This window comes from Ambystoma mexicanum, chromosome 4p (genome assembly GCF_040938575.1).
Source record: "Ambystoma mexicanum isolate Mex_15411 chromosome 4p, UKY_AmexF1_1, whole genome shotgun sequence".
NCBI lineage: Eukaryota > Metazoa > Chordata > Amphibia > Caudata > Ambystomatidae > Ambystoma > Ambystoma mexicanum.
Window position 1 is genome coordinate 770,760,069 of NC_090927.1, and position 27,059 is coordinate 770,787,127.

The 27,059-nt window shown below is 47.6% G+C and overlaps 1 protein-coding gene across 5 annotated transcripts in view; it reads left to right on the top strand.

Annotated features, from left to right (window-relative positions):
* The window catches only part of DOP1A (DOP1 leucine zipper like protein A), a 2,904,166-nt gene that overhangs the window by 481,345 nt on the left and 2,395,762 nt on the right, over positions 1-27,059 (top strand). For 4 of the 5 annotated variants that reach the window (XM_069606322.1, XM_069606321.1, XM_069606320.1 and 1 more), the window contains exon 9: positions 23,988-24,097. In XM_069606322.1, the coding sequence (XP_069462423.1) occupies positions 23,988-24,097 (110 nt within the window). The remainder of the gene's footprint in view (positions 1-23,987; positions 24,098-27,059) is intronic. The other variant, XM_069606323.1, reaches the window with a different exon arrangement.

Sequence of the window (27,059 nt, forward strand, 5' to 3'; positions counted from 1 at the left end):
ATAAATTGGTCCGAGCACAGCGGGGGGACACTGATTGAACATTTTGTGTTAAGATGGATCTGAGCCCAGCGTAAGGGGATCCAGGGTGAACAGTTTAACACCTGTGAAATTGGATAAATGAAAATCCTGAGAACATTGTGTTAAAGCATTGTGTGCATGCAAAATACTGAAAGGAAAGGAACTTTGTTGCATCAGGCCCTCTGTGTTAGGGAGAATTCTCTGTTAAGGCTAATTTCCCAAACCTAGTGAGTCCCCCAGCAGCTTTGCTGGATTTTTGGGGTTTATTTTTTTCTCCTGCTAAGAGTGAGACTCTTTTTCTCCCACTCTTAGACATGATTTGAGATATCCTTTGACTTTGTAATGTGTTTTATGGGCTATGGGTTCTTTTACTCCATAGGGTTTCATGTGGTTTTGGTAAGTGTTACACAGCACCCTCAGTGCAGTAACACAGGGGTGTCATAGTGACCCCCAAACATAGACTCCATACCTTGGGACTGCCTACTGTCTCCCAGGGCATGTAAAGTCACCATTGACTTTACTAGTCTTAAATTGTGAACAGAACCAGTACAAACCATCATATTGTGGAAGTACTAGTAGGGGTAATTAGATTGCCCCAGGGTCTGTTTTTCGAGGGGGCACTGTGCAGTCCCCCCTCGTCGAGTTTCTGGTTGGTGGCAGTGCTTACCACCCGAAATATTCCACCGGAATATTTCCTATGGGATTTTCCCATTCATTTTAAACGCACCACTTTTTTGGTGCAATGTTAAAGATACCGCCGGGTTATTTATTTAATATTTATTCCCCAGTTGGGTCTTTTTGCCAGGACTCGGTTTTAAAATGGCGTTTGTGTTCGCCTCTGTAACTCCAACCCAAGTCGAGCCCTTTGTTCCACTTTTTGGCGGGCTTCTACACATAAGCCTCCAAAAGTGGTGCCACTCTGTCTGGGTCTACAGGATGTGTGGGAGGGGGGTTTAGGCACCCTCGACTGAGTTGCCTCTGCAACTCAAGTCGCACTCTTGTGTGATTGGCCCAGTGGTGAGCCGCCTGGCTCACCACTTAGCATGTTTGAGTGACAGCTAGGACTGATGAATGGGGGTTTTCTGCATAAAAGCAGGGCTTTGGGGACTGGAACTTGAGAAGTCGCCACATGACCAAAGAATCCGAAGAGGAGAAGCTGAGCCGACCTGCAACGACGACACCACCGGTGGAGCCCTTCTGAACCGTCTCACCACTTCCCAACGACAGAGAAGATCTTCATCCCGGAGAATCTTCTTCCTCTGAACTGGTGGGGATAACCAGTTTGCCCTCTTGTTCGCCTTCCTGGATCGCCTCGTGGTTGATCGCCCGTGCCAAGCACCCCGGCGGCCGGATAGCCACGCTTCACCACTGTTAGGCAGAAACCTGTGCAGTTCCCTTGGGGAACACTGCAAAAGATTTAAGACTACAGGTAGAGCAGTAAACCCCTTTGGTAGCAGTCTGTACCACCCAGATTTACCTGGTAGCTGTGGCTGAGCAGTCAGACTTCTCTCAAGAAGAGTTAGGCAGTATGTAAAGTATACACAATATGTACCAAAACACGATAGCACAAGCAAACACTGACCAGAGCTTGGTTTCAAAAGTATATAGTTATTTATTTAAAATACACATAAGTTAAAAACACTCTAGCAAAAATATAGTAAAAGCACTTCAACACAGTTATACTGAAAGTAAATTCAATCCTTTCTCCTATCTAGACAACTCTAGGTTAACACCACTTAATTAAAACAGAGGTGAGTGCTTAACGTTAGATGACACTCTAGTAGTTTCCACGAAAGGGAGAGAAAAAGCAGAAATAGGTTAGACACACCACTCTAAGGTCCAGAACACTTGCAATAGGCTTAAAGAAGAATAAGGTCACAGGTGAGCAAAAGTCACTAGGCAGGGCCCACTCTTAGAGTAGCCGGAGCGAAAATGTGCCCAAGATCACACTGTTAGTTAGAGATTCAAAGTCTTGCAAAGAGTCAAAAAGAGTTTAGAGTGGCTCAGAAAGTTTAGCCAAAGTGTCCCAGGCACTCCCAGGTTCGAAAGCCGGGGACTAAATCTACCCCGTACAGTCGGTAGCAAGGGAAGCCAGGCGGAACACAGTACCTTAAGCGGAAAGGATCCTCCAGCGGGGGCAGTTGTTCCAGGCAGCGACAGCAAGGCTCGACGTCGGTCAGGGGAGAAGAATATCTCGCTGAAGAGCAGAAGAGAAAGGTCGTAGCACTGCCCGGGAAGAAACCAGCCGCGGAGTCCTCCGGTTAAAGGGTTGGTACCGACTTTCGCGGTATGGGGGTAAAGTGTGGTATTCCGGATGCCGGGGTGCTTGGCACAGGCAAGGCGGCCACGAGATACCTCAAAAGGACGGAAAGAAGGCGAAAACTGGTTGTCCCCACCAGTCAAGGGAAGGAGCCACTCCGTTAAGAGTTCTCCTCGGTCGTCGGGAAAAAGTGGTGAGACGGTTCAGCAGGGCTCCACCGGGTGGTGTCGTCGAAGCAGGTCGGCTCAGCTCTTCCCTCGTCGGATTCTTGGTCCTGTGGCGACTTCTGAAGTCCCAGTCCCCAAAGCCCTGCTTTTATGCAGCAAACCCCCATTCACCCAGCCTAGCTGTCACTCAAACATGCTAAGTGGTGAGCCGGGCGGCTCACCACTTGGGCCAATCAGGACGGAGTGCGACTTGAGTTACCAAGGTAACTCAGTCCAGGGTGCCTAAATCCCCCTCCACCCCTCCTAAGTACCCCAGACAGAGTGGCACCACTTTGGAGGGCTTCTGTGGAGAAGCCCGCCAAAAGTGGAACAAAGGGCTCCACTTTGGGTCAGAGTTACAGAGGCGAACACCAACGCCATTTTAGAATCAAGTTTTGGCAAAAAGTCCCAACCGGAGTTATAAAAATAAATATATAAACCGGCGGTATGTTTAAGGCTACCGTAAATAAATAATTAAATGTGTTAGCCTAAAACAATGGGAAATCCCATAGGGAAATATTCGCGGTCGAATATAAAAAGTAGTTTCCACTGCCACCAGCCAAAACTCGATCAGGGGGGACGGAGACGTGCCCCCTCGACTAACAGACCCTGGGGCAATCGAATTGCCCCAGCCAGTACGTCCACAATATGATGGTTTGTACTGGTTCTGTTCAGGATTCAAGACTAGCAAAGTCTTTGGTGACTTTACATGCCCTGGGAGACAGTAGTCAGTCCCAGGGTATGGAGTCTATGTTGGGGAGTCCCTAGGACACCCCTGGGTCACGGCACAGAGGGTGCTGTGTGACCCACATCACAAAAATACATGAGGCCCTATGGAGTAAAAGACCCCATAGCCCATTCAACACAAGGTTTAACCAAGAAAACACACTTCAACATGTCCAAGAGTGAGGGTAAAAGAGTCTCACTCTTGGCAGGAGAAAAAAATTAAACCCCAGAAATCCAGCAAAGCTGCTGGGGGACTCACTAGGTAGGGAAATTCAGCCTAACCAGAGAATTCTCCCTAACACTCGCCCCCCCCAGACTAAGGGACAGGAGGATTTAATCCACTCCTGGATGAACCTCATACCTCTAGTCGATGATATACATCCTAGAGAGTCCATCAGCATTTTGATGGTGACACCTTGACCTATGTTCAATGGAGAACTCAAAGGTTTTCTTTTGCAAGCTAACGGACCTACAGACCCTTTGAGGAACATCAGTCTTTTTGTTATAGGGGATCTGGTTGACCAGTCCCTCAGAAGTTGGTACAACTTCTGAACCTATGTTAGGCTTTTTGAAGGGGTCCTTATAAAGGATTCCCTTAGATCTAGAGGGGCCTCCAAGGTTCCTCACCACCTCTCTTGTGGGAGCAGGTTGGGTCTTAGGCCTCTTGGTTGGAGGGGTTGGGGTTAGGCAATGTACCTGCTTCCCCTTCCTCTTAGATCTACCTTTACCTATTTTAGGAGTTTCCCCCCTAATATTAGGATTGGAGTTGGGGTCTTCAGTAGAAGGTCCAACAGTCCGAAGGTTTTTGGCCTTAGACTTTTCTTTTCTGGTTTTCCACCAGCACTGAGAATTACCAGTTCTCTCAGGTCCAGATAGGGGCCTAGTTGGTCTATCCACCTCTTCCTCAGAAGCAGGGGGGGTCAGAGACTCGGAAACTAGGGGAACAAGGGTGGAGCTTGGTTGGGGCTCCCATGTTCCTAGCATACTATCCTGAAATGTGCCTGGGTTAGAGGTCAACTTACTAACACCAGGGCTTGTAGTGGGGTTCTCAGTAGAGGGTCCCACAGGCTTAGAAGGGTCCTTCAAGGTAGCCTGTCTAGCCAATTTGGTTAAGTTCTGCTTCTCCATACTGGGAGGCCTGGGGGTATGTGACACTACTCCTAGAGTTCTTAGGTCATTCCCCAACAGGACCTTCCCAGGTACCTCAGTCTGAACACTGACAGGGATCCTCACTGTCATGTTGTTACACTGAATGAGGGCTGGTAGAATAGGAACCATTTGGACAGGGCCTCCAGACATTTTAGTGGGACCTTTGGGTGCTTTGGCCACATCCTCAGGTTGAAAGAAGCTTTCATCCACTACTGTTCTGCTGGCCCCAGTGTCTCTCCTGGCAGGAGTATCCTGGCCATTGACAAGAACACTGTCCACCTAATACACCTTAGAGTTAACAGGTAGGGAGTTATACACAACCCTATTCTGGGGACTAACCAGACCCATAGGCTCTAAGTTTACAGTTGCTTGAAGACCCAAGGGTTCTTCAGCAAAGAGTTCAAAGTGGGCACTAGCCATCTGTACTTCATCCTCAGGAGTGAAGGCTAAGGAGACTGTGCTGATCCCTGCAGGTTTACCCTTGCACTTGGGATCTCCTTTGATATGGTCAGTACCCTGACAGACATAGCATTGTCCAAATGCTCTCTGGAAGGGTGGCTTGTTCTGACCTCCTTCTGGCTTGTGGCCAGAAGGTACAGTAGCCTGACTAGGTTTCCCATGGGGCTTACCCTGGTTATTTTGGGGTTTGGGGCCCTCTTTGGGATAGGAATTATTAGAATTCTCTTTGGAGTCTTTTTTAGGCTGTTTCTCCCCATCCTTCTTCTGAGTTACCCCAGAATCCTTGTGAGTGGCCCTGTTGGCAACCCACAAGTCAGCAGCCTTAGCTAGTTTCCGGGAATCTAATTCCCTGGAATCAGCCAAGTGTTGTCTGAGCTCAGGAGAGCAGGCATCATAAATAGTCTCCAACATAAACAAATTCTTCATACCTTCATAAGTGTTCACCTTGTAACCCTTAATCCATCCCTCTAAGTTTTTCAAACATTCACTCACCCAGGTAGCCCAAGGGGTACCATCATGCTTTTTGAGGCTCCTAAACCTCTTAAGATACTGGGAAGGGGTCTTCCCAAACCTAGCTATCAAAGCTAGTTTCACACATTCATAGTCCTTCCTATCCTCCTCCCCCATCTCCATTACCACATCAGTTGCAACAGGGGGAAGCCTAGAGAACAACCAGGTGAGTAAGTCATTTCCTGTGATGTTCTGGAGCCCATGATTATATTCAAACAGAGACAACCAATCCAACACATCCAACTTAGGCTCATACATACCAACCAATTCTTTAGGCATCCGGGGTCTTTTAGGACTGGAACTTCTAGAGGAGCCAGAGAGAGAAACATTCTCAACAGATAATTTCTTCATTTCTAAGTCATACTTGAGCTCCATTTCCCTTAGCCTTAGTTCTTTGTCAGTTTGAGCATTAAGTTTCTTATACTCCAATTCTAGCTTCATTTTCTCCAGTTCAAAGTACTGAGGACTAAATGTGGGACCTGGTAAAGGTCCAGTAGGCACAGCAGGTAGAGCAGGCAGAGGCCTAGGGGGGACAGTTACAACAGCCTCACCCTCCTCTTCTGACTCTTCCTCAGAAACATCAACATTTTGCTCCATGTTAACTTCAATACTGTCATCTACAGTTGCTGGAGTGGTAGGCTCCTCTGAACCATCACCCAGACTTTGGTTAGCTAACAATCTTTCAATCAGCTCCATTTTCTTGCCCTTAGTCAGGAGATCCTTATGTTTACAGAGCACTCTTAAACAATCAGCAGTTTTGGCTGCAAGGGACTCTTGACTATAGCTTTCTATAACTGACATGTTAGAGGTTTTACTTTTTCAGTGCTAAGCTTTGTGGTTAGTTGCACTAAGGTATCTAAAGCACAATAAAATGTATACTCAATACAAATCCCACCGCTGTACACCAGTGTTAGGCAGAAACCTGTGCAGTTCCCTTGGGGAACACTGCAAAAGATTTAAGACTACAGGTAGAGCAGTAAACCCCTTTGGTAGCAGTCTGTACCACCCAGATTTACCTGGTAGCTGTGGCTGAGCAGTCAGACTTCTCTCAAGAAGAGTTAGGCAGTATGTAAAGTATACACAATATGTACCAAAACACGATAGCACAAGCAAACACTGACCAGAGCTTGGTTTCAAAAGTATATAGTTATTTATTTAAAATACACATAAGTTAAAAACACTCTAGCAAAAATATAGTAAAAGCACTTCAACACAGTTATACTGAAAGTAAATTCAATCCTTTCTCCTATCTAGACAACTCTAGGTTAACACCACTTAATTAAAACAGAGGTGAGTGCTTAACGTTAGATGACACTCTAGTAGTTTCCACGAAAGGGAGAGAAAAAGCAGAAATAGGTTAGACACACCACTCTAAGGTCCAGAACACTTGCAATAGGCTTAAAGAAGAATAAGGTCACAGGTGAGCAAAAGTCACTAGGCAGGGCCCACTCTTAGAGTAGCCGGAGCGAAAATGTGCCCAAGATCACACTGTTAGTTAGAGATTCAAAGTCTTGCAAAGAGTCAAAAAGAGTTTAGAGTGGCTCAGAAAGTTTAGCCAAAGTGTCCCAGGCACTCCCAGGTTCGAAAGCCGGGGACTAAATCTACCCCGTACAGTCGGTAGCAAGGGAAGCCAGGCGGAACACAGTACCTTAAGCGGAAAGGATCCTCCAGCGGGGGCAGTTGTTCCAGGCAGCGACAGCAAGGCTCGACGTCGGTCAGGGGAGAAGAATATCTCGCTGAAGAGCAGAAGAGAAAGGTCGTAGCACTGCCCGGGAAGAAACCAGCCGCGGAGTCCTCCGGTTAAAGGGTTGGTACCGACTTTCGCGGTATGGGGGTAAAGTGTGGTATTCCGGATGCCGGGGTGCTTGGCACAGGCAAGGCGGCCACGAGATACCTCAAAAGGACGGAAAGAAGGCGAAAACTGGTTGTCCCCACCAGTCAAGGGAAGGAGCCACTCCGTTAAGAGTTCTCCTCGGTCGTCGGGAAAAAGTGGTGAGACGGTTCAGCAGGGCTCCACCGGGTGGTGTCGTCGAAGCAGGTCGGCTCAGCTCTTCCCTCGTCGGATTCTTGGTCCTGTGGCGACTTCTGAAGTCCCAGTCCCCAAAGCCCTGCTTTTATGCAGCAAACCCCCATTCACCCAGCCTAGCTGTCACTCAAACATGCTAAGTGGTGAGCCGGGCGGCTCACCACTTGGGCCAATCAGGACGGAGTGCGACTTGAGTTACCAAGGTAACTCAGTCCAGGGTGCCTAAATCCCCCTCCACCCCTCCTAAGTACCCCAGACAGAGTGGCACCACTTTGGAGGGCTTCTGTGGAGAAGCCCGCCAAAAGTGGAACAAAGGGCTCCACTTTGGGTCAGAGTTACAGAGGCGAACACCAACGCCATTTTAGAATCAAGTTTTGGCAAAAAGTCCCAACCGGAGTTATAAAAATAAATATATAAACCGGCGGTATGTTTAAGGCTACCGTAAATAAATAATTAAATGTGTTAGCCTAAAACAATGGGAAATCCCATAGGGAAATATTCGCGGTCGAATATAAAAAGTAGTTTCCACTGCCACCAGCCAAAACTCGATCAGGGGGGACGGAGACGTGCCCCCTCGACTAACAGACCCTGGGGCAATCGAATTGCCCCAGCCAGTACGTCCACAATATGATGGTTTGTACTGGTTCTGTTCAGGATTCAAGACTAGCAAAGTCTTTGGTGACTTTACATGCCCTGGGAGACAGTAGTCAGTCCCAGGGTATGGAGTCTATGTTGGGGAGTCCCTAGGACACCCCTGGGTCACGGCACAGAGGGTGCTGTGTGACCCACATCACAAAAATACATGAGGCCCTATGGAGTAAAAGACCCCATAGCCCATTCAACACAAGGTTTAACCAAGAAAACACACTTCAACATGTCCAAGAGTGAGGGTAAAAGAGTCTCACTCTTGGCAGGAGAAAAAAATTAAACCCCAGAAATCCAGCAAAGCTGCTGGGGGACTCACTAGGTAGGGAAATTCAGCCTAACCAGAGAATTCTCCCTAACAACCACTACCGCAAATAAAATGGTAGTACCTTTTAACTGGGAAACTCTGTGGCTGGTTTCTTCCCTGGCAGTGCAACGACCTCCAGCTTTCCTCCATGTCGAGATCTCCTCTTCCCCTGGACGAAGCACCGACTTGCACCCGCTGCCAGGAACAACTTCCCCCGCTGGAGCTTTCTCACCATTTCAGGTACTGTGCCCTGCCTGGTCTCCCTTGCAACAGACTGTCCAAGGTGTCCCGTAAATCCTTGACTTTCTATCCTGGGGTGACTTGGGACCTGCTAACTAACTTTTCCTGACTTGATCCAACACTTTTTGAACTATCTGTAAAGACTCTTTAAAGTACTAGTCAACTGTGTGATCTTGGACACATTCTGCCTTGCTCTCTCCAAGAGTGGGCCTGACCTATGACTTTATTGCTCCTCAGTAGACTCTGCCTTTTCTGACATGCTCTGGTTCTCTTAAAGTGTTGGTATTGTGTATTTTCCTAATTCTGCCTTTTTCCCCTCCCTTTCTGACTAACTTATTGGAGTGCCATCTTAGGTTAAGTGCTCACCTCTGTCTGTAAATAAGTGGTGTTTAACTAAGACTTGTTCAATAAGTAATCGGGGATGTATATATATTAATAGTTACTGTGTTTGAACTTGCTTGCCATATTATTGTTAGTGTATATTACAAAGTGTATTTTTAAATAAATAATTATATACTTTTATACCCAAGCTCTGGTCAGTGTTTGCTTGTGCTACTGTATTTTAGTACCTATCTTGTATACTGTCTAACTCTTCTTGAGAGAAGTCTGGCTGCTCAGCCACAGCTACCAGGTAAATCTGGGTGGTACAGACTGCTACCAATTGGGTTTACTGCCAACACCTGTAGTCCTAAGTCTTTTGCAGTGGTCCCTAAGGGAACTGCACAGGTTTCTGCCTAACACTCCGAAAGAAGAGACTTTGAATGGCAAAGAGACTTTGGCACAAAAGGCCATGATGTTGAAGTTTTGAACTGCACCCTCGTGCTAGAGAAGCCAGAGACTCTGCTTAGCTCGAGTGTGCCACCTTGTCCCGTGCTGAAACCAGGGGAAGGGAAGCCAACGGCTTGAATATCCTGACATATCATTTCTTGAACACTTTTCTTTTGCATAACATTTTTTCCCACACTATTTGTATTTAGAGGTACGGATTGGCAATCGGTTTATTAATACAGGCCCTTTTATTTTGACAAGACACCACTAGGACTGTGTTATTATTATTTGATGGTCGTAGCTTACTCCCAGCTTTAGATTTAGATAGGCGTTTTTCAAACCTTTTTCAATTGAAGTTCAATAAACACCCTTGAATTGTCATCACTTGTGTCTGTCGTCTTACTGTTGATTATATGGTTGCCTTACATTTCCCGTTATCTCTCTGTCTAGCACGTTCCGTTCTATCACGGAGGCCTTTGGGATCTCAGTTTCTCCATGCACATAGGGTGCCAAAGCATGCCTTAGCTGAAAATATTTGTAATGTTCGTGTCTACCCAGTCCCCATTACTCCCATAACTCCTGAAAAGACCTGATCCCCTCTGAAGTCACAACATCACTTATCCTCTGTATTCCTTTGATCTTTCACTCTGACCCCCACTGGAGGCGTTGGATACCGTCAATGTCAAGCCAGGAATATTTTTCAGACTTCCGTTTTTTTTATTATTCAGAATTTGTATTGAAAGAACATCACAAGGCTACATCGATTCAAGTATATCGACCATATATGCAACTGTAGAACAGCCTCTGATAACATATAGCATTGTTGTTGAATAACATGAAAACATTTGCGAACAAAAAACAAAGGCTATCCCGTTACGCTACAGGATAAAGTGATAAAACAAAAAGGTATTGATAAGCAATGAATCCACAACATAAACACAGATTGTGCAGCAATTGACAGTCCAGTAAACACACCTAAAAAGTAAAGAGAAAAACCATGAGGCAGGAACATCATACCAATGTAAAATACATCATATCATGTGGCTTATGATGGAGTCCAGAGTTATTATTCTGGGTCACAAACTGGATGAAGGGCTCCCATTGTGTGAGAAATGTTGTAATTTCACTTTTTTGGGTGGCTTCAATTTTACACATAGCTACGATAAACCACAATTTGACTCACCACTCCCTTGTGTTCGGCATGGTGGGCGACCTCCAATTCTGCACTATCACTATTCTGGAAGCATCCAGAAAGTGTGCAATTAATTTAGCTGATTTGGCGGACAACTTGTAATGCCACTCAAATCCTCATCCCCCAAAAGCAGAAAATAAGGTTCCAAGGGGAGTTCTATCCCAGTAATCCCTATAATCTGAGCCTCATTCCAGTAACATTGTATCACTGCACAAGTCCATCAGATATGATGGAGAGTCCCCGAGACCTGTGCATATCACCAACTGTGATCCGGTACCATGGGATCCATTTTGTGTGCCGCAAGGGGGTAAGATACCATCGAAATAACATATAGCTATTCTCTTTCAACACCACACATCTGGAGAACTTGGCGGCCCTGTTCCACACATTGTACCACGTAAGGTCCCCTATAGGAACATTCATCTCCTCCTCCCAGCGCAACATGTAAACATGCAGGGGCTTAAAGCTGCAGGCATTAGGAACATGATATAGTGAGGAAACCTTACGAGAAGGGGGTCCCCCACAAAAAGATCCTCGAATGGGGTTGTGTCCCATTTGGTGTTCTGGGACACCTTAGTGTTCGAAACCCAATGGTGAAGTTGTATATAGGCATACTTATCAATATCCCGAACCATGAAGACCTGTTTGCCTTCAGTCGAAAGTCAGGGGTTGTTCAGACTCAAAAATCTGACCTTACCGCTCCAAACCTCCCTCCACCCATCTAGTAAACCTAATCGGCTGACAGTCTTGTAGGAATTCTGGCGTGTTCCATATGCAGGAAAGGGGGAGATGGCAATGTAGTCTATATATAGTATCAGAACTCGAGTCGACAGGAGGAGATTAGCCTATTTCTTGCGAACTATAGGTGCTCTCCAGCACCAATCTTGCAAAGAAATCTGAATCATAGACTGCTCTATATTTAACTAGTGCTTAGGGTTCTGGGCCGCAGTCTTGCTATCAAAGGGGCTAATTGTGCCGCATAAAGATAGCTTTCTATATCTGGGACCCCAGGCCACCCTAATCTTTTGCTGCCATCAGAGAACATCAGGGAACCCTCAGATATTTCTTGGCCCAAATTAATTGAAAAATGTAGATTTGTAAATCCCTAAGGGCCTGCCTGGGAACCCAAACCGGAAGGGCTTGGAAAACATATGTTAAATGTGGTAATAATGTCATTTTAAGGGCTGTGACCCGTCCCAACCATGAGGTATCAGTTTGAGCCCAACGGAGCAAGTCCGCTTTGCAGGAAGAGAAAAGATCAGAGACATTCCACGCATACAGCTGGGAGTGAGAAGGTGTAATATGAACCCCCAAATACTTAAGAGAGGTCTCAGTCCATTGGAACTGAAATGCCCTCTGGAGGTCTTACTTTGTCTCGGGACTCTCAAACATTAAGGATGATGGATTTAGAGTAATTGATCTTGAAGCCATAGACCTCATGAAATGACTCTATTAAAGAGGCTATGCAGGGTAAAGTGACCAGAGAGCAGTGCATATAAAAGAGGAGGTTGTCTGCATAAAGTGCAACCTATGCTGATATCCAGCTATATCAATTATACAGATATCTGCCAGTATAATTTTACTTGCTAGGGGTTCCATCGATAGTGCAAATAGCAAGGGGGATAACGGGCATCCCTGGCGGGATCCCCTGGACAAAACGAGCGGCTCAGATAAGGCCCAATTCAACTTTATACGGATGGTCAGAATTAGCTTGTATCCCTTCAATAAAAAGTGGCCCAAACCCAAATCCCCTTAACACCTCAAAAAGGTAAGCCCAATCTATGCGATGGAAAGCCTTTTCCGCATCTATAGATAACAATGCCAATTCATGGCTGTCTCTTCTCGCATACTCGATCACATCCCGGGTCCTGGGGACATTATCAGAGGTTCGCACCCTGGGATAAAACCTGTCTGGCCCATCTATATTATACTAGGGAGAACATCTGCTAAACGGGCTGCAAGAACCTTGGAATAGATTTGGGAATCGTAGTCGAGAACTGCAATGAGGCGGTATCATGTACTGAAGGTCGGATCCTTATCCTGCTTGCCAATAAGCAAAAGCAAGGATTGACCCATGGTAGGTGGAATTGCCTCAGTGTCGGTAAAACTATTAAATAAGTTGACCAGGTGGAGGGCAAGGAGGTCGAAACATTTCTTGTAAAAGAAAGCTGAGTAGCCGTTGGGTCCGGGGGCTTTATTATTAGGAAGAGATGGTATGACCTGGGTCACCTCGTCTAACGTAATTGGGCTCTCAAGCTTCTGCCAATCCTCAGCAGAAATTAAAGGTACATTTGTCTCTCTAATAAGGGCCCTTTGGGCTTCTACATCCCAACTATCAGCGCTAAAAAGGGACTTGTAGTACTCTACCAAAATACACATTTGAGAGTCCTCATCCTCCTTCAACCGACCACAGCTCTCTCGCAACTTAGCAATAGTATTTTTATCCTTCTTGGCCTTTAGTTTGTACGCAAGGAGGCGTGAGGCCTTGTTGCAAGGGCTAAAATAAAAATGTTTAATTTTGAGCAATTTGTGGGAGATGTCAGAAGTCCAAAAAGCCTCGAGTTCAGCTCGAGCTACCTGGAGCTGTCTATAGTCCCTTTGGGCACCCCCTCTTTTGTATAATAAGTCTAACTCCATTACAAGCTTCTCCACTTGCTCCTTATGGAACACTAAAAGCTGCTTCCTAGCAGAAGCCAAATAATAGGTTCACCCTCAGTGTAGGCTTTAGTGCATCCCAAACAGTCTCAATGGATACGTCGCCTGTAAAGTTTCCTTGAAATATGGGCAATTCGCTCCGAATTTGGTATTGCTAAAGGCCGCATCAGCTAGCAGAGAATCATTGATTTTATGTATTCCTTCCTAGCCACCAATGCAAATGTGTCTATCTGAAGCATAATCGGAACATGGTGAGAATCCACAGCCAAACCAATAGATGTAGTGGTTACCTTCCGGATCAGAGAACGGGACACCAGAAAGAAATCAAGCCGGGTGTGACTGTGATGCACATGGGGAAAAAGGATCAGGGTTAGAATCCCTTGATGGAAATGTTCGAGGTAGAAAAGGCCAAAGATTATTTTTCCAAAAATAACCTTCCGGTGTTTTCTCCCCTGAACATTTCTGACTTGGCCCCCACCCACACCCCTACTTACCTTGTTTCTTTTTGTTTTACTTTTTTTGGATCAGCTGCGGGGAACACTCCGACAACCCCCGCTCACAATATAGTGAACAAGGGTGCGGGGGACACCGCCGTAGGCCCTACAGCCTTTAGCAACGAATGGGGCATTTGGTAGAACTTTTCGGCCATTCGGAATTTCCGAACGGCCGAAATTCGGCCAAATCGCCCATTCAGGCTTTTATTGCCAGGCTTCTTGGATGTTCCTGGGAAAAATAGGTATAATCCTAAATGTCTGGCAGTTGTAAGTCGTCAATAGTTCGCTTAAGTGATTTGGATCTGGTAACGTTGGATTCCCCCGCCAGCGCAGACCTGTCCAACCCACCATCAAGCACTACGTTGAAATCCCCTCCCAATATAAGATCACCCGCCTGAAACCGAGCGAAGTTCGGGAGCACCTGGGTGTAATATGTGTCATGGGATTAATTAGGACCATAAATGGAGAATAAGGTGAGATCCACTGTTACGCTCACCTGGGTTCCACAGGGGCGCCGAACGAAGCTGGACTGCAGCGGTCTCCACCAACGTGACTCGTAGTGTAGTGATGAGCGATTGCACTTGTCCGCTCAGTTTCGTCTGTCTGGCACGTAGGAGGATTTTCCTAAAGTAGTAAAATGGTAATTAGCCGACCGTGGTAAAAGGGGGTTAACTATGTCTTTTCCGAAACCACCTTGTACTCCCCTTATAATGTCTTACCTTATTGTTAGGAAGGATGGGCTCTCCATCCTGCGTCGGAGTCCCGGGGTGCGTAGAACCAGTTAACTTCACTGATCCGGAAGCTTTTGCAGAGTTTTCAGACAACAATGTCTCTGAGGTAAGTTTTATGACAATCCAAAGTATTATGCAAATTTTTAGAGTTCGATTGTCTTATAGTTCACTCTTGCTCCTTTTATATATTTCTCCCCTTGCAGTATGGCCCAAAGAGATGTTCCGTCTCTGAAGGATTGAGGTAGCGCCAAGGTAAGAGTCAGTTTGCACCAAGCACTAAACTTAGCAAGCCATATTGTTCATTACGAGATTAACCAATTGTCCCCTTTATAATTTGCAGGTGCGGCGCTTTTCCGAAATGATGGGCGTAGAATGGTGACTGGCGACTCCTCGAGCGGTATTGTGCCAGGTAAGTATATTGCGGTATGAATGTGAATGTCTTTTGCGGAGCGCAGCTCACCTGTTGTCTTTCTTTCTTTTGCAGATGCAGATGCTCTGAGTGGCGATTTCAACAGAGTGCCTCGCGGAATCGTGTGGATGAAGGAGAACTGGTGAGTATGCCGCGGCGCTTCTGCTGACAATACAGCGCGGTAACAGATGTTTTCTCTTCCTCACAGGTGCGGCGACTCCCAGATGAAAGCGACAACTAATGGTAAGTCTTTCTGTTCTAATCTGCTTTTCTTCTTCTCTTCTACAGGTTCGGTTCACGGAGACAAGACGGATGTAGCTGTAGACTGGATGCTGAGCTGCAGGCACGGTGAGCGTTACGCTGCAGAGATGCAGAATAACGCGAAGCGTGTGCTGCTCTCCGGGCATGGTTTAAATAGCCACCATAAAGTAGTTCCCAGGTAAAATAGTTCCACTACCACACCCAAGAAAAATAGTCCCTGGAAGGGAGTAATCCCTTCAAGGCCTCACGGTGGCCTGCCCAAGACTCCTCTGCAGGATGACCTGCTCAGTTTTAATAAGGCAATATGAGCCTGGCGCCAAAGGCGCCAGGACTGAGTCCATAAAGCCCCTAGGCGATGCCTTGGGCCTCCCTGAGTTCTTCTGGGTGCCTGTACTCTGGGCAGATGGGTCTGCTCCAGATGTCTGGGGGCAGGCATTGTGACATCCACATCCCCATTATGAACATGAAGGCTGAAGTACCCCCCCTGCGGATCTTTAGATCTCCCATATACGCCTCCAACACTTGATCCAGGATTTCTCGTGGGATTCCACGAATCCGGATATTATTTCTCCTGGATCGTTTATCAGCACTGTCCGTACTCGCCTTATGCTGCCCCAGCGCTGCAACTTGCTGCTCAAACTGGTCCTGAGAATTAGCATGGTCATAAAAAGATGTTTCCAGATCATTCAGCTGATGCTCTGCCCGTTGAACATTAGGCGATAGCTCCTGAAATGACCCTTTCAATTCTTTTAGCGTGGGCGCCATCTCCTTTTGGCTAGACTTCAGTAGCTTGCAATGTAGCCTTTGGTGGCTGGCTGTGAATCGTGGTTCAATACATGAGGCAGATCCATCCCCGTTGATCCTGATGCGGCTGACCTAGATGGTTGCAACAGGTCATTAATAGAGGCAGTTGACTTTTCCTTAGATTTGCCAGACTTCATAGTCAGGTGGCGCTAACCATCCCAAACCTGGCTCTAACTATCCCAAACCTGGTCCAGATGCTGCACGAAAGAACCAAGCCAAGGCCAGGGGAGGGGGGCAAGGAGAGGCAAGCCATGGACATCCCAGCCAGGGTGTACTTTTCAAATGAAATCTGCACCCCACACATGCAGCCACAGCCAGGAGGAAACGGGCTGCTCAGAATTATGGCTCCAGACAAATCACTGATACTATGGCCAAGATTGTGGGGATCCTACAGTACACAGCTAGCCTCAAACAGCCTCACAATCCGTAGAGCAGGACAATGGGTCAATGATTAAAGCCTCCCAACCTGCAGGGACCAAGTAAAATTGGCTTTCAGTGTCAGTGGCTCAAGCCTGAGGCGCCGCCGGATTTTGTTTACCTAGGGTCCCCTCCGCACATAAAGCTCTCCAGGCAGATCACCAGTATCGGAAACCACTGCTCTATAGTGCAGCCAATGGGCTCTCAAGCGCACAGGGAGCCCACCTAGTACGTCCCAGACACCCACCACAAGATGAAGGGCTCCCCGGTGCTGAGCTGCTGCACTGCAGGCTTCCATGGGCACCATCATAGCCGCGCCTCACTGCCCCTTTGACTATGCGGCCCAGACCCCTGCTCCACCGGGTCGCAGAGGGGTAGCGCAGGTGTTATTTCGGATAATCCCGATGCCAAGACCACTTGGCAAGCCCCTGACGGTTTGCGCATTGTCAGTGCCCTGCTATCTCGGCCGGCGCAAGCTCCGGGCGTGCAGCCCCAGAAACATACAGGACTCATGCCCCAGCAATCATTCATCAATAAAGTCTGGTCCCCGGGGAGGGGGCACAGTCAGGTTTGCCGACCCGGGCACACACTCCACCAACCCGGGCCAGGCACTCTGCACACAATGAAAGCTCCTTTTCTGCAGTCGGCCATTTTAGGTCACCAGACCGTACTCGTGGCTGGAGGTTTATAGTGATAGCATCGAATGCAAAAGCATCAAATGCAAAAGCCTCGGAAAAAAAAAATCTTTTTTTATGGGGGTTCCCCCCCAACCCCTGTTTTTTTTACTCCTTAAGACCCATTTTCATTAAAAAAAACCTTTACCTACAAAAAAATTCATTTTTTGAGGCTTTTGCATTCAATGCTTTTGCATTGTATTCCATGGAATCACTGGATACCTGGCTGGAAACACCGCCAGATTCACATTGCAACAGTAGATCGATCTGTGCAGAATTTCGGTTGGACCTACATGCGGGCTCACTGCAGCTAGGCCCGTTGCTTTTGTGGCTTATCATGGCTCTAGGGCACAATGAACCTGCACAGTCGTCACGACTCCATCAGTCTCCTGCCAGGCCCCTCACCTTTTTGAGGAACATTTTCTTTTTACATTACCCGAAAGTGAACTTTAGGCTATCGACAGAAGAAGGAACCCATTCTTTTGGACCAAGAAGATCCCCCCACTTTACTCAATTTAGAGTCTAAGGGAAGGAAATAGGTTTTTGACACACAACTGTGAACTGCATATTTTTTATGGACATCCTGACTGAGTCCTGGGTATTTTTATTGAGGCAGGGAAACTCCTCTTAGTAATAGGGCCAGGTAGGGTTTTCTCCTTTCATTTTTATTCAATAAAAGTTTATAACCAAAAATATGCCACTTGTTTTGTCAGTCTCCTACTTCTGCGCCCTTCCACCCCACTTTCCCTACAAAAATGTGCGATGAGCTGGTACCTAGCAGAATGGTTGGAATAGGACTTGCAGGGGGTGGTGCCTTGAGATGTGCCATCACGTGCGCACCTACGCACACTGTCTTTAAAAATAGTGTTACAGTTTTATGCAGGAGAATGGCTCAGATCCCATCGCCTGTGGTCGGGAAGTCCCAAGAGTACTGAGGGATACAATGCATGGACAGTATTCACTGCAATTAGTACATTTTGGTAACTTGCTGTAACTACAAACTGAGACGATTCATTGGATCACGTCACTTCTCCCCAGGGGGGAGCCCTCCCTGTGAGGCTAGGCCGCTACCCAATAGCCCCCCTAGGTTTGGTGAAAAGCAGTAGGACTTCACAGGGAGAGACTCCCGTCATGGGGATAAGGACTCCCGGTCCGTGAAGGAACTCACTAACCCCTTTTCCCTTATGACAAAGTCCCTGTTGGAAAACCCTGAAAACACTACTGTCTGTTATGGGAAGGTTTCGTCCATCTTTGATCCACAAAACCACGTGACCCAGATGAATAAGAGCTAAGAAGATCTACAGACTAATAACAGATTGACTGAATGTAGTGCTGAGAAGAGTTGACTTCAAGGAGGCATACAGATCATTCCAGCAACTGACCATAGTACTGGGAAGAGTTGGCCTAAGGGAGGCATAAAGATCACCTCAATAATCAAAGCAAAGAAGGACGACTTTACGCTGGGGAGGACCCAGCCACAGGAAAAAAAGTGAGAAGGGACCAAAGGAAAAGCGAGAGCAGCCGGCATGAAGACAGGCCAGCCTGGGAAATTCGAATCCGGGAAGACAAAGCTGCAAGGACGCTGATCCCCATAGGTGGGGATATCGAAGAATGGTCAGCAGAACTCTGCAGAAGAAGCCCAGCTCCTGACTGGTGGAAGAACCTGAAAGAAGCCAGCGGTGGCGTGACCTCGAGGTGGTGAACCGTGTGTTCCTGCAGCTACAGTCAGCGGAGTATAGCGGTATAAGCAAATAAGTAAAAAAATAAAGTGAAGACAGCAGCAGGTGCCAAGGTGACACAAGTCCACTTAGAACCCCAAGAAGAAGAATCGGCGACGCAGTCCCGACACCATACAGGTAACGGGAACAGCGGGAGACCAGGTAGAGGTTTGGTGCAGCCTAAGAGTCGAGTGATCTCCCTCATCAAGTAGTGCTACCCAAAGAACCTAGCGTCAAGAAAGCCTGAGGGATGATCTCCCTCGCCATAGTAGTGATATCCAGCGAATCAAGAGTCAATAGAAGTTTGGGAGTAATCTTCCTTGTACTAGTAGTGACATTCAGAGAACCAGGAGAGCACGAGGAGTAATCCCCCTCGTCACAGTGCTAATTCAAAGAACATCAAGGAGGAGGTCAGACAACAAGAGCTGTCTGGAAGTAATCTTCACAATGTCAAAAGACGAGAAAGAATGTCTAGAACTGTAAGGCACGCATTCAGAAGCCCTTGTGAGGACTGTTGCTAAGGAATATCCCAAGACAGATCAGGTGAAGGGAGTCATTCTCCTGCGCAGACTTTGCTTGTTGAATCATCAACAAGAGCAAAAGATTTTGGGAAAAGAGATAAAGACTGAGCCATTTCACCAGGAGAAGGGAGACATTCTCCTGGTAATATTTGTCAGTTGGGTGCTGAACCCTTTTTTAACTAGTGGTTTGGCTAGAGTAGGTTTTTGGACAGGGTGCAGATAGATTACTTTGGACAATCATCCTGACGATGAGCAACCAAGTTGATATTTGTTCAGGGAGGGCTAACCCTTTAGAGATGGGGAGAGGTAGGCCCTTTTCTTTATATTCTAAATAAAGATCTGTTGAAAAATGCCACCCCTTTGTCAGACTCCTTACTCCACCATGCCACAAAACCCAATTTATATTTCATCAGCCATTCCTGGCTTTCTTGTAATGCCTGATCCCACAAACTCAACATTACCTCTCTTGTGCCAAAAAACACTTTATCTCACTCTCTTCTTGACTAGCAGAGCACTTTGTCATTGGACACCCAATTGCCCCTTTAACTTGTTGTTGCTGTAGTCATTTGTGCCTAATCATGTCTTTATTGGTTTAGAGGCAGAGTGATGCAGGTCCCTCATGCTCCACTATTGTATGCTATGCTTGCTATGAGCATGGTCCTGTAGACCAGCAACACCCTTGTCCATCTTTTTTTCAAACGTGATCTTTACATATCTTTTTTAACTCCTACGTCCCCTTTCCTCCATACTGTATGGGCATTCCTCCCTAGGGAGCATTTTACCTTTAAATTTAAAGGCGCGCATAGGGGCGGCTACAGGCGTGACTTTGCTGATGTAGCTCCACCCTCCGGCGCCTGGCTCCAGTCCCCTTTTCCATGCTGACTGAATCAGACCTTCTTCCAGCAAGCTCTGCAGCAAAGTTTGCCATTTTATGTCTTTCAGCTTTTCTCCTGGCCTCCGGTACCTTGCCTGTCCTGGCGCATGTCGGCTCAAGCAAGGTTTTGCAGGTGTTCCACCTGGGATAGTTGCTTACCCGCATTGAATCCACACCCCCTTTGTCTCCAGTGCTTAGGTGCGGCCCACAGGTGCGAAGATTGCGCGGCCTGCCATGCCCTCATTCTGCCGGCGTTAAAGATCCGGTTGGTGCGCTGGAGGGAGTTTGTCGCGGCCTCACCCCCAGATCACCTTAAGGACTTTCTGCATCGCAGGAGTAAGGCGGGTAATGTAAGTGCTTCTTCAACTTTATTTTCCTAGGCAACTCACAAGGGGGATTCCTTTCCGGGGAATCCCCCGCGCGGGAGTGGTTCTAAAGACCCTTGCACCGCCCAGACCTCGAGGCTTTTGAAGCTACCAGTCCCACAACTGAAGGGCTGTTAGGCTCTCCCAAGAAGTGGCTGAGGGGCGACATTGCTCTGGAGGAGCAGTCTTACTATGACACTGGGCCTAGCCCCGAGGGGACGCCTTTACATACTATTAAATAGACTACCGGGTGCAAGCCTGAGGGCAGTACGCCTACTGACACCGCTCCCGAGGTCCTTCCCGACACTGAGCCTCCACTTGAGGGCCTTTTGGGGTCTAGGGTTGCAGGCCCTATGCCAGACCCCCCTTTCCCATGCATTCTTCAAAACGCTGTACCCAAGATGGTGGCCAACGACAAGATGGTTCTGGGGTGTGATGCAGCACCCAGTGATCATCCTAGCCCAGGCCCAAGCGACTCCACGGAGCAGCCTTCAGCCCCGTGGAGGACAGACTTTACACTGAGGGGTAGAATGGTCGGTGGCACAGGTACAATGGTGCAATACAAGTACACTTATGTCCACAACCCTGAGGTATTTCCAGAGAGGTTCCACCCTGCACAGGGCTGCACCACCTCGAAAGGTTTCTGCAGGGAGGGGATACGGGGAGCCCTCTACATGCCGGGCAATTCACAACCTCCCCCGTGTGAGATTCCTTTTTTACGAGTATAATGGGGCTCATGATGTCCCCTCAGATGACTGGCCCCTTAAAATCCTTGATAAAGAAGGTAGTTCCTCAGCCCCCGCCGGCACCTGCTCCGGAGCCGGTACCTCCGGCGCAACCTACTCCAGCTCCTACCCACGCAGAGGCAAGGTTCCCTGCTGGTACTCAGACAACGGAGGGTGAACAACCACCAGCCACCACGTTGGCTAATACCCTGGCTCCAGACCCTGGGGTATAGGGGGACGCGCCGCAGTGAGCGGACGCAGCACAGTGGGGGACAAGGATTCGGATGAGGATCACGAGACCTCAGCATCCATTAAGGTATTCCATGACAGCATGGAGGGGCTGGTGGAGTTCTTCAGGGTACCAACACCCCAGCGAGAAGTACCGGAAACAGGGGTGCTGTCAGAAGTGTTAGCCCTCAGGGCAAACAGGTCAGGCATTACTTGGCAAAAGGATGTCTCTGCACTGGCGACCAAGAGCTGGCTGAAACTCCACTCGACTCTCTCAGTGAACAATTTTCTAGATGCCAAGTAAAGGCAGGTGGAGAGCGAAGTTATTCTCCTGTCCTCTCACCCCCAACTGCATTCATCAGTCATTGCAGCAGCCTCCATGTACACAAAGCCCCAAACCCTGGGAGCCTCCAGCACCTCAGCGGCCAGCCTCCTCAACAAGGAGGACAAGCAGCTTGATGCCTATGGCAGAAAGGTCTGTGCAAATTCATGCTTGCACCTCAGGCAGGATAACGCTGACACGATCTTGGGGGCGGCCAACCAAAAACTGTGGTACGAAATGGCTGACTTTCCGCCGGATCTACCAGGGCAGAGGAAGGCAGCCTTTAAGGCTCAATGGGACCAGTGCTTCTCTACCAGCAGGGAGGTGTAGTTGTCCACCCTCAGCCCGAGTCTCTAGACCTCTCAGCCTGGTACCTGAGCAGCTGAAAATGCAGAGCCTGGCACTTTCACAGTCCAACATGGATATTATTCAAATAGCAAGGAAGGAGTCTACCAGACTGCAGTACAAGAGCAAATGGACAAGATTCTGCATCTGGGCCAAAGACAAGGGGGTAGACCCCATGGGCTGCTGCCTCAACCATATGCTGTTGTTTTCAACATATCTGGCCAGCACCACCATACAGGTAGACAAATACCGTGCTTTTCTGGCAGCCCTCAGGGCTTACAGTGACAAAGAAGAACAGTCTTTTTCCTCGGCCAACCCGATGGAAAAGAGACATCTTCAGATTTGACCAGACCTTTTCCTCCTGTCAGGAAACATCATCCTGTGTGGGATCTCAATGTGGTCCTTGCTGCGCTAGTGCACAAACCGTTCAAGCCCATGGCTACTACTCAACGTCAAGTGGGCCACTCTTAAACCGTCTCTCTTACTGGGATTAACATCCGCTAAATGCATTTTTGAGAACCAGGCCTTGATTTGCTCAGAGCCCTAAACTGTCTTCCACAGGGACAAGGTGGCCGCGAGAACTCACCCGAAATTTCTACCCAAAGTAGTCTCGGCACAAGGATATCATTCTCCCAACCTTCTTTCCGGATCCCAAGTCGGATGCTGAGAAAGCATTGCACTGCCTAGACGTCAGGAGGACTCTTAAATTCTACATAGACAGTACAAAGCAGTTCAGGAACTCAGAGGCCCGGCTAGGCACATTCGCCGAGTGGGCTCCCAGAGGACAAGCCTCTAAGGCTTCAATAGTGCAGTGGATGGTGGAGGCCTATAAATTGCAGAAAAAGTCAAGCCCCCATAATATGCATGCTCAGGCTGTCAGTTCCAAAGCGGCAACAGTAGCTTTCCAGAGACAGGTGCCATGGCAGGTCATTAGCAAGGCAGCCACATGGGCCTGGCCATCAGCTTTTTGTAAGCACTACTGTCTGGATGTTAGTGCCAGGGCAGATGCTCAGTTTGGACAGGCTGTCCTCAAGAATGTGTTTGCTAAGTGATCAACATCACTTCTCCCTTAGGGCTTTATCGGTTGTATTCGCCCATAACAATATGGTGGAAAGGGGACGGGATGCAGGAGTAATTAAGTTACTCACCATAGTGACTAACGTACTCCTATGCCATAGTCTCCTTTCCTCCATGCAAACCTACATCCTCCCCCAGTATAAATAGGTCAACCTAGTGTAGCCGTTCGGCACATAAAAGGGGACTGAGGTCAGGCGCTGCAGGTCTGGGTTACAGCGGTGTGGTCACTCCTGTAGCCGCACCTATGTGCGCCTTTACATTTAATAGGCAGATGCTCTTTTTTGGAGGACTATGGACTAGGAATATGTTGGTCACTAGGGTGAGTAACTTTTAATTATTCACATAACTTAGGCAATTGACTCATGAAATAGTGATACATGTGTGCACCTTGTGCCTGCGTAGTGAGATTACTGAGGATTAATCTCTTTCAACAGTTATTGAGTGTATGACATTGGCACTTTTAGGCAGCAGTTTTGGAAGTAGCAGTAGTCTTATGTACTTTAGCAAGTATACTGCCTTTGTTCAGATAGGCATGGCTAAAACTGATTTTATGTAGTCTTATCTTAACCTGCTTAGATTTTATGGGAGGACTGCATGTGCACAAATTACAATATACATTTAGGGTTTAAATTTAGAAACAATTATGTTTTTTCCATAAAATTTCACTTTGAGTACAGTTAGTTTTATAATGCAAATGACTTCTCTTATTAAACTGTAAAATGGTCTTTCTCTTGCTGACATTAAATGGACAACAATTTGGTAAGTTATCCAAACCTGTGTGCAGAAAAAAAAGAATGCTACATCAATAAAGGTAAGAAATACTTGAAATAATCAGTAATTTTTTGTTTATTTTGCTTTAAGGTTTTGATAACAATGGTGCTATTACAGGACCTAGAAGCACAAGGCACAGCAATCCTGAGGAACATGCGACATACTATTTTAATTCATTTTCAAAGGATATGTTGGTACAGGTAGGTTCATTTGGTATACTTATTTTTAATAAGCTCTGTTATCATGTAACATATGTTTTTGAGTATAGTACTGTCACTTTTAGTGTTCACATTTTATCTTCTAAGTCAAATGAATTATCAGAAGTATTTCAACCATTTCAACCACTGTGCTCTGTGTGAAATGGAGGCCGGAGGAAAACATTAAATCAAAAGAAAATCCTGCTTAGGATGCTTTATGTCTATGGAAAGCTGATGAAGTTTTGTTTCATTGCCATGTTCACTAATCTTCTTCCTCCCAAAAAATAGATACCTTATGAAGTAAAAAGCAGAAAGTAGCATCTCTTTCCATTACCTGCAATAGAAAAATGGCCAACAGCTTTGCAATCTTGCACAACATTTCATAAAAAATAAATGTGAATTGTGACTCAGGGATTTATCACAGTTTCCATTGATTGTCACTCAATGATACCACTATCATTCACTGAATCCAGTACCATTACCATACTCGCATATCATTTCATGCTTTGAATCGATTGTGTTTAAATTAAAAAATATGACTTCTCAGCCAACAATACATCAGTAATGTTAAAAAACATTGGTGCTGGATTCCAAGATGGCAGGCAGCGGTGGCGACGTGTGTGAACATCTCCGTCCCCACAGGACCGCATTCATAGCTAACCAAACAATGATGTGATGTGCGAAATAAGAGCTAATCTCTGCTAGCTGATCTCCAGGGTGCGGAACCCTCTGCTCCTGAAACAACAGAGACCCATTACGGGGACCCCAGCAGGGAGCGAAAAAATCGGAGGGGCAAGCGTGTTGGATCCGCCTGCCCCAGTGACGGCAGAGAAGAGGCCAAGGCTTTAGTGTGCACGGGTGGCTGGGCATGTCACCACTGGCTTAAGAACACCACAAGGATCAGAGGCACAGCGGTTTCTGAAAGAGACGGCCACGTGTGGGATAGTGGCCGGGTCCGTAACGCTGCAACACCGGAATAGCATGGACGGAGTGGGGGTGGCCCACAAGGATTATGGGAGGCGGAGCACCCACCAGAGACTGGGAATGGGCTCCCCCGGGGAATGAACTGAGGGGCTGGTGCGGCACAAAAGAGCTGCGTGCTAATAGCGCTTATTGTGTGAGTGCAAGCTGGCAGAAGGATTGGACCCACGGCAAGGAAAAGGCCCCCAGGGAGGTACTGGAGGTGAAACGGTCTGCTGAGGTAAGCATACTGCAGCTCCCCCACCCCCACCAACCTTTGGACCAGGAGACCAGCACACGGTCCCCGAACAACGTATGAGGGAAATGTTCGACTTTAGTACCGACAAAGACACAGCTGGACTCAACACCACCCACAGGAGGATTGATGTGGGCTAACAAGAGAGTAGTGCAGATCACTGGGCGGAGGGGATGGACGGCCACAACGCCCCAGGAGACCCCGGGATCATTAGAACGGCCAGGGAGTACACAACGCCAGTGAAGGAGCACACAAAGGAAAATCCATTCTGCCCCCATGTCTAAAAATAAGGAGAAATGGCAACGGCAGGTCAGAACCCCCCCTCCCCAGGTTTGCCAAGAGAGCAGTACCAAGAGAGCAGTATTAAGAACTTGTGGAGTGTGGAGACATCACCACAGGCACCAGGCGAGAGAGCAAGACAAGAAGCACTGCTGCAGGGAACCCAAGAGGGGGCGATGGTAATGCAGAAAGAAGACCTACAGAGTTGGTTCAAGGAGTTGCAGGACTAGTTCTTATCGTCCTTCCAATCTCAGTTCGTGGTGCTGAAAGAGGAAATGAAACAGCCGGTGCAGGAATTAAAATTAGACGTAGCCAAATTGGAAGAAAGGACTGATATTATGGAAAGGACAATACAGAATATGGAGGACAATGCACAACAGAACGACAAAGCTCTGGAACACCTCTTACACAACTTAGAGCTCCAGTGCTAAGATTTGGAGAACCGTTCAAGGAGGTCCAACATCAGGATAAAAAACCTTTCGCAGACATTATTGGGCAAAGATCTGAAAAGCACAGTGCAACAAATGTTTGCAGATATATTGTCATGTTTCGGAAGAACCGGTCCAAATCGACCGCATTCATAAGGTCTGCCCACAGAGGGTGGAACCATGTTCGAGACCAAGGGATGTTCTGGCAGCAATAACATTGTATACCCAGAAAGAGCAAATCTTGAGGGTGGCAAGGTCTAGAATTATAGTAGGATCTCGCTCAATCCACACTTCAGAAAAGGTGGTTGATAGTCCTGGTGGTGCGATTTTTAGCGCAAAAACAAGTTGGGTATAAATGGACGTTCCTGTTCGGCCTTTTCTCGTGGGAAGGACGCCAACACAGGTTCACGACCTGCGATGAAGGGGAACAGATTTTGAGCTTGCAAGAAGGAACTGCAGAGGGTCGGGACAATCTACAGAGAGCCGGAAGAGAAAGCACGCGACCGTGGGAATGGAAAAAATAACGAAGAAAGGCAAGGGTGATGGTAAATCATGAAGACGGGCCGAGAGCCCGGCATAATGGAACAGCTCCATTTGAAGTATGCTGGGAAGGAGGAGGTGGACGAGTACTGACACCCTGGAGGGGATTCCCGCCGTACAGTGGTAAGAATGATGCACTTCTCAATCTAGACTGCACCCTGAGGGCTATGTTAGGGGGGCAGTGGACTTGGGATCCAAGCGTGGGGTTTAGCATTCCCCACGACAAGTCTCTGGGAATAGGTGAGGGCCAGGCGCACCAGGCAATACGCTCGAGCGGTCTTGGGTACCTGTGCCCCTCCTCAGGGAAAGGGGAGGGTGGGGATCGGGTGGGTGGGGGGTTGGTTGGGACTGTTCAATGTAGTTGGAAGTTGGGAATGTTGGGGAATGTTAGGGAAGAGAAGGGGAAAGGAGGGGGGGTGTTGTCAGAGGGGACCACTATGGAGAGGGTGAGTCTGTTGATATTCAGAGCACCCTAGTTTCATGGCTACGATGAAAACACTCA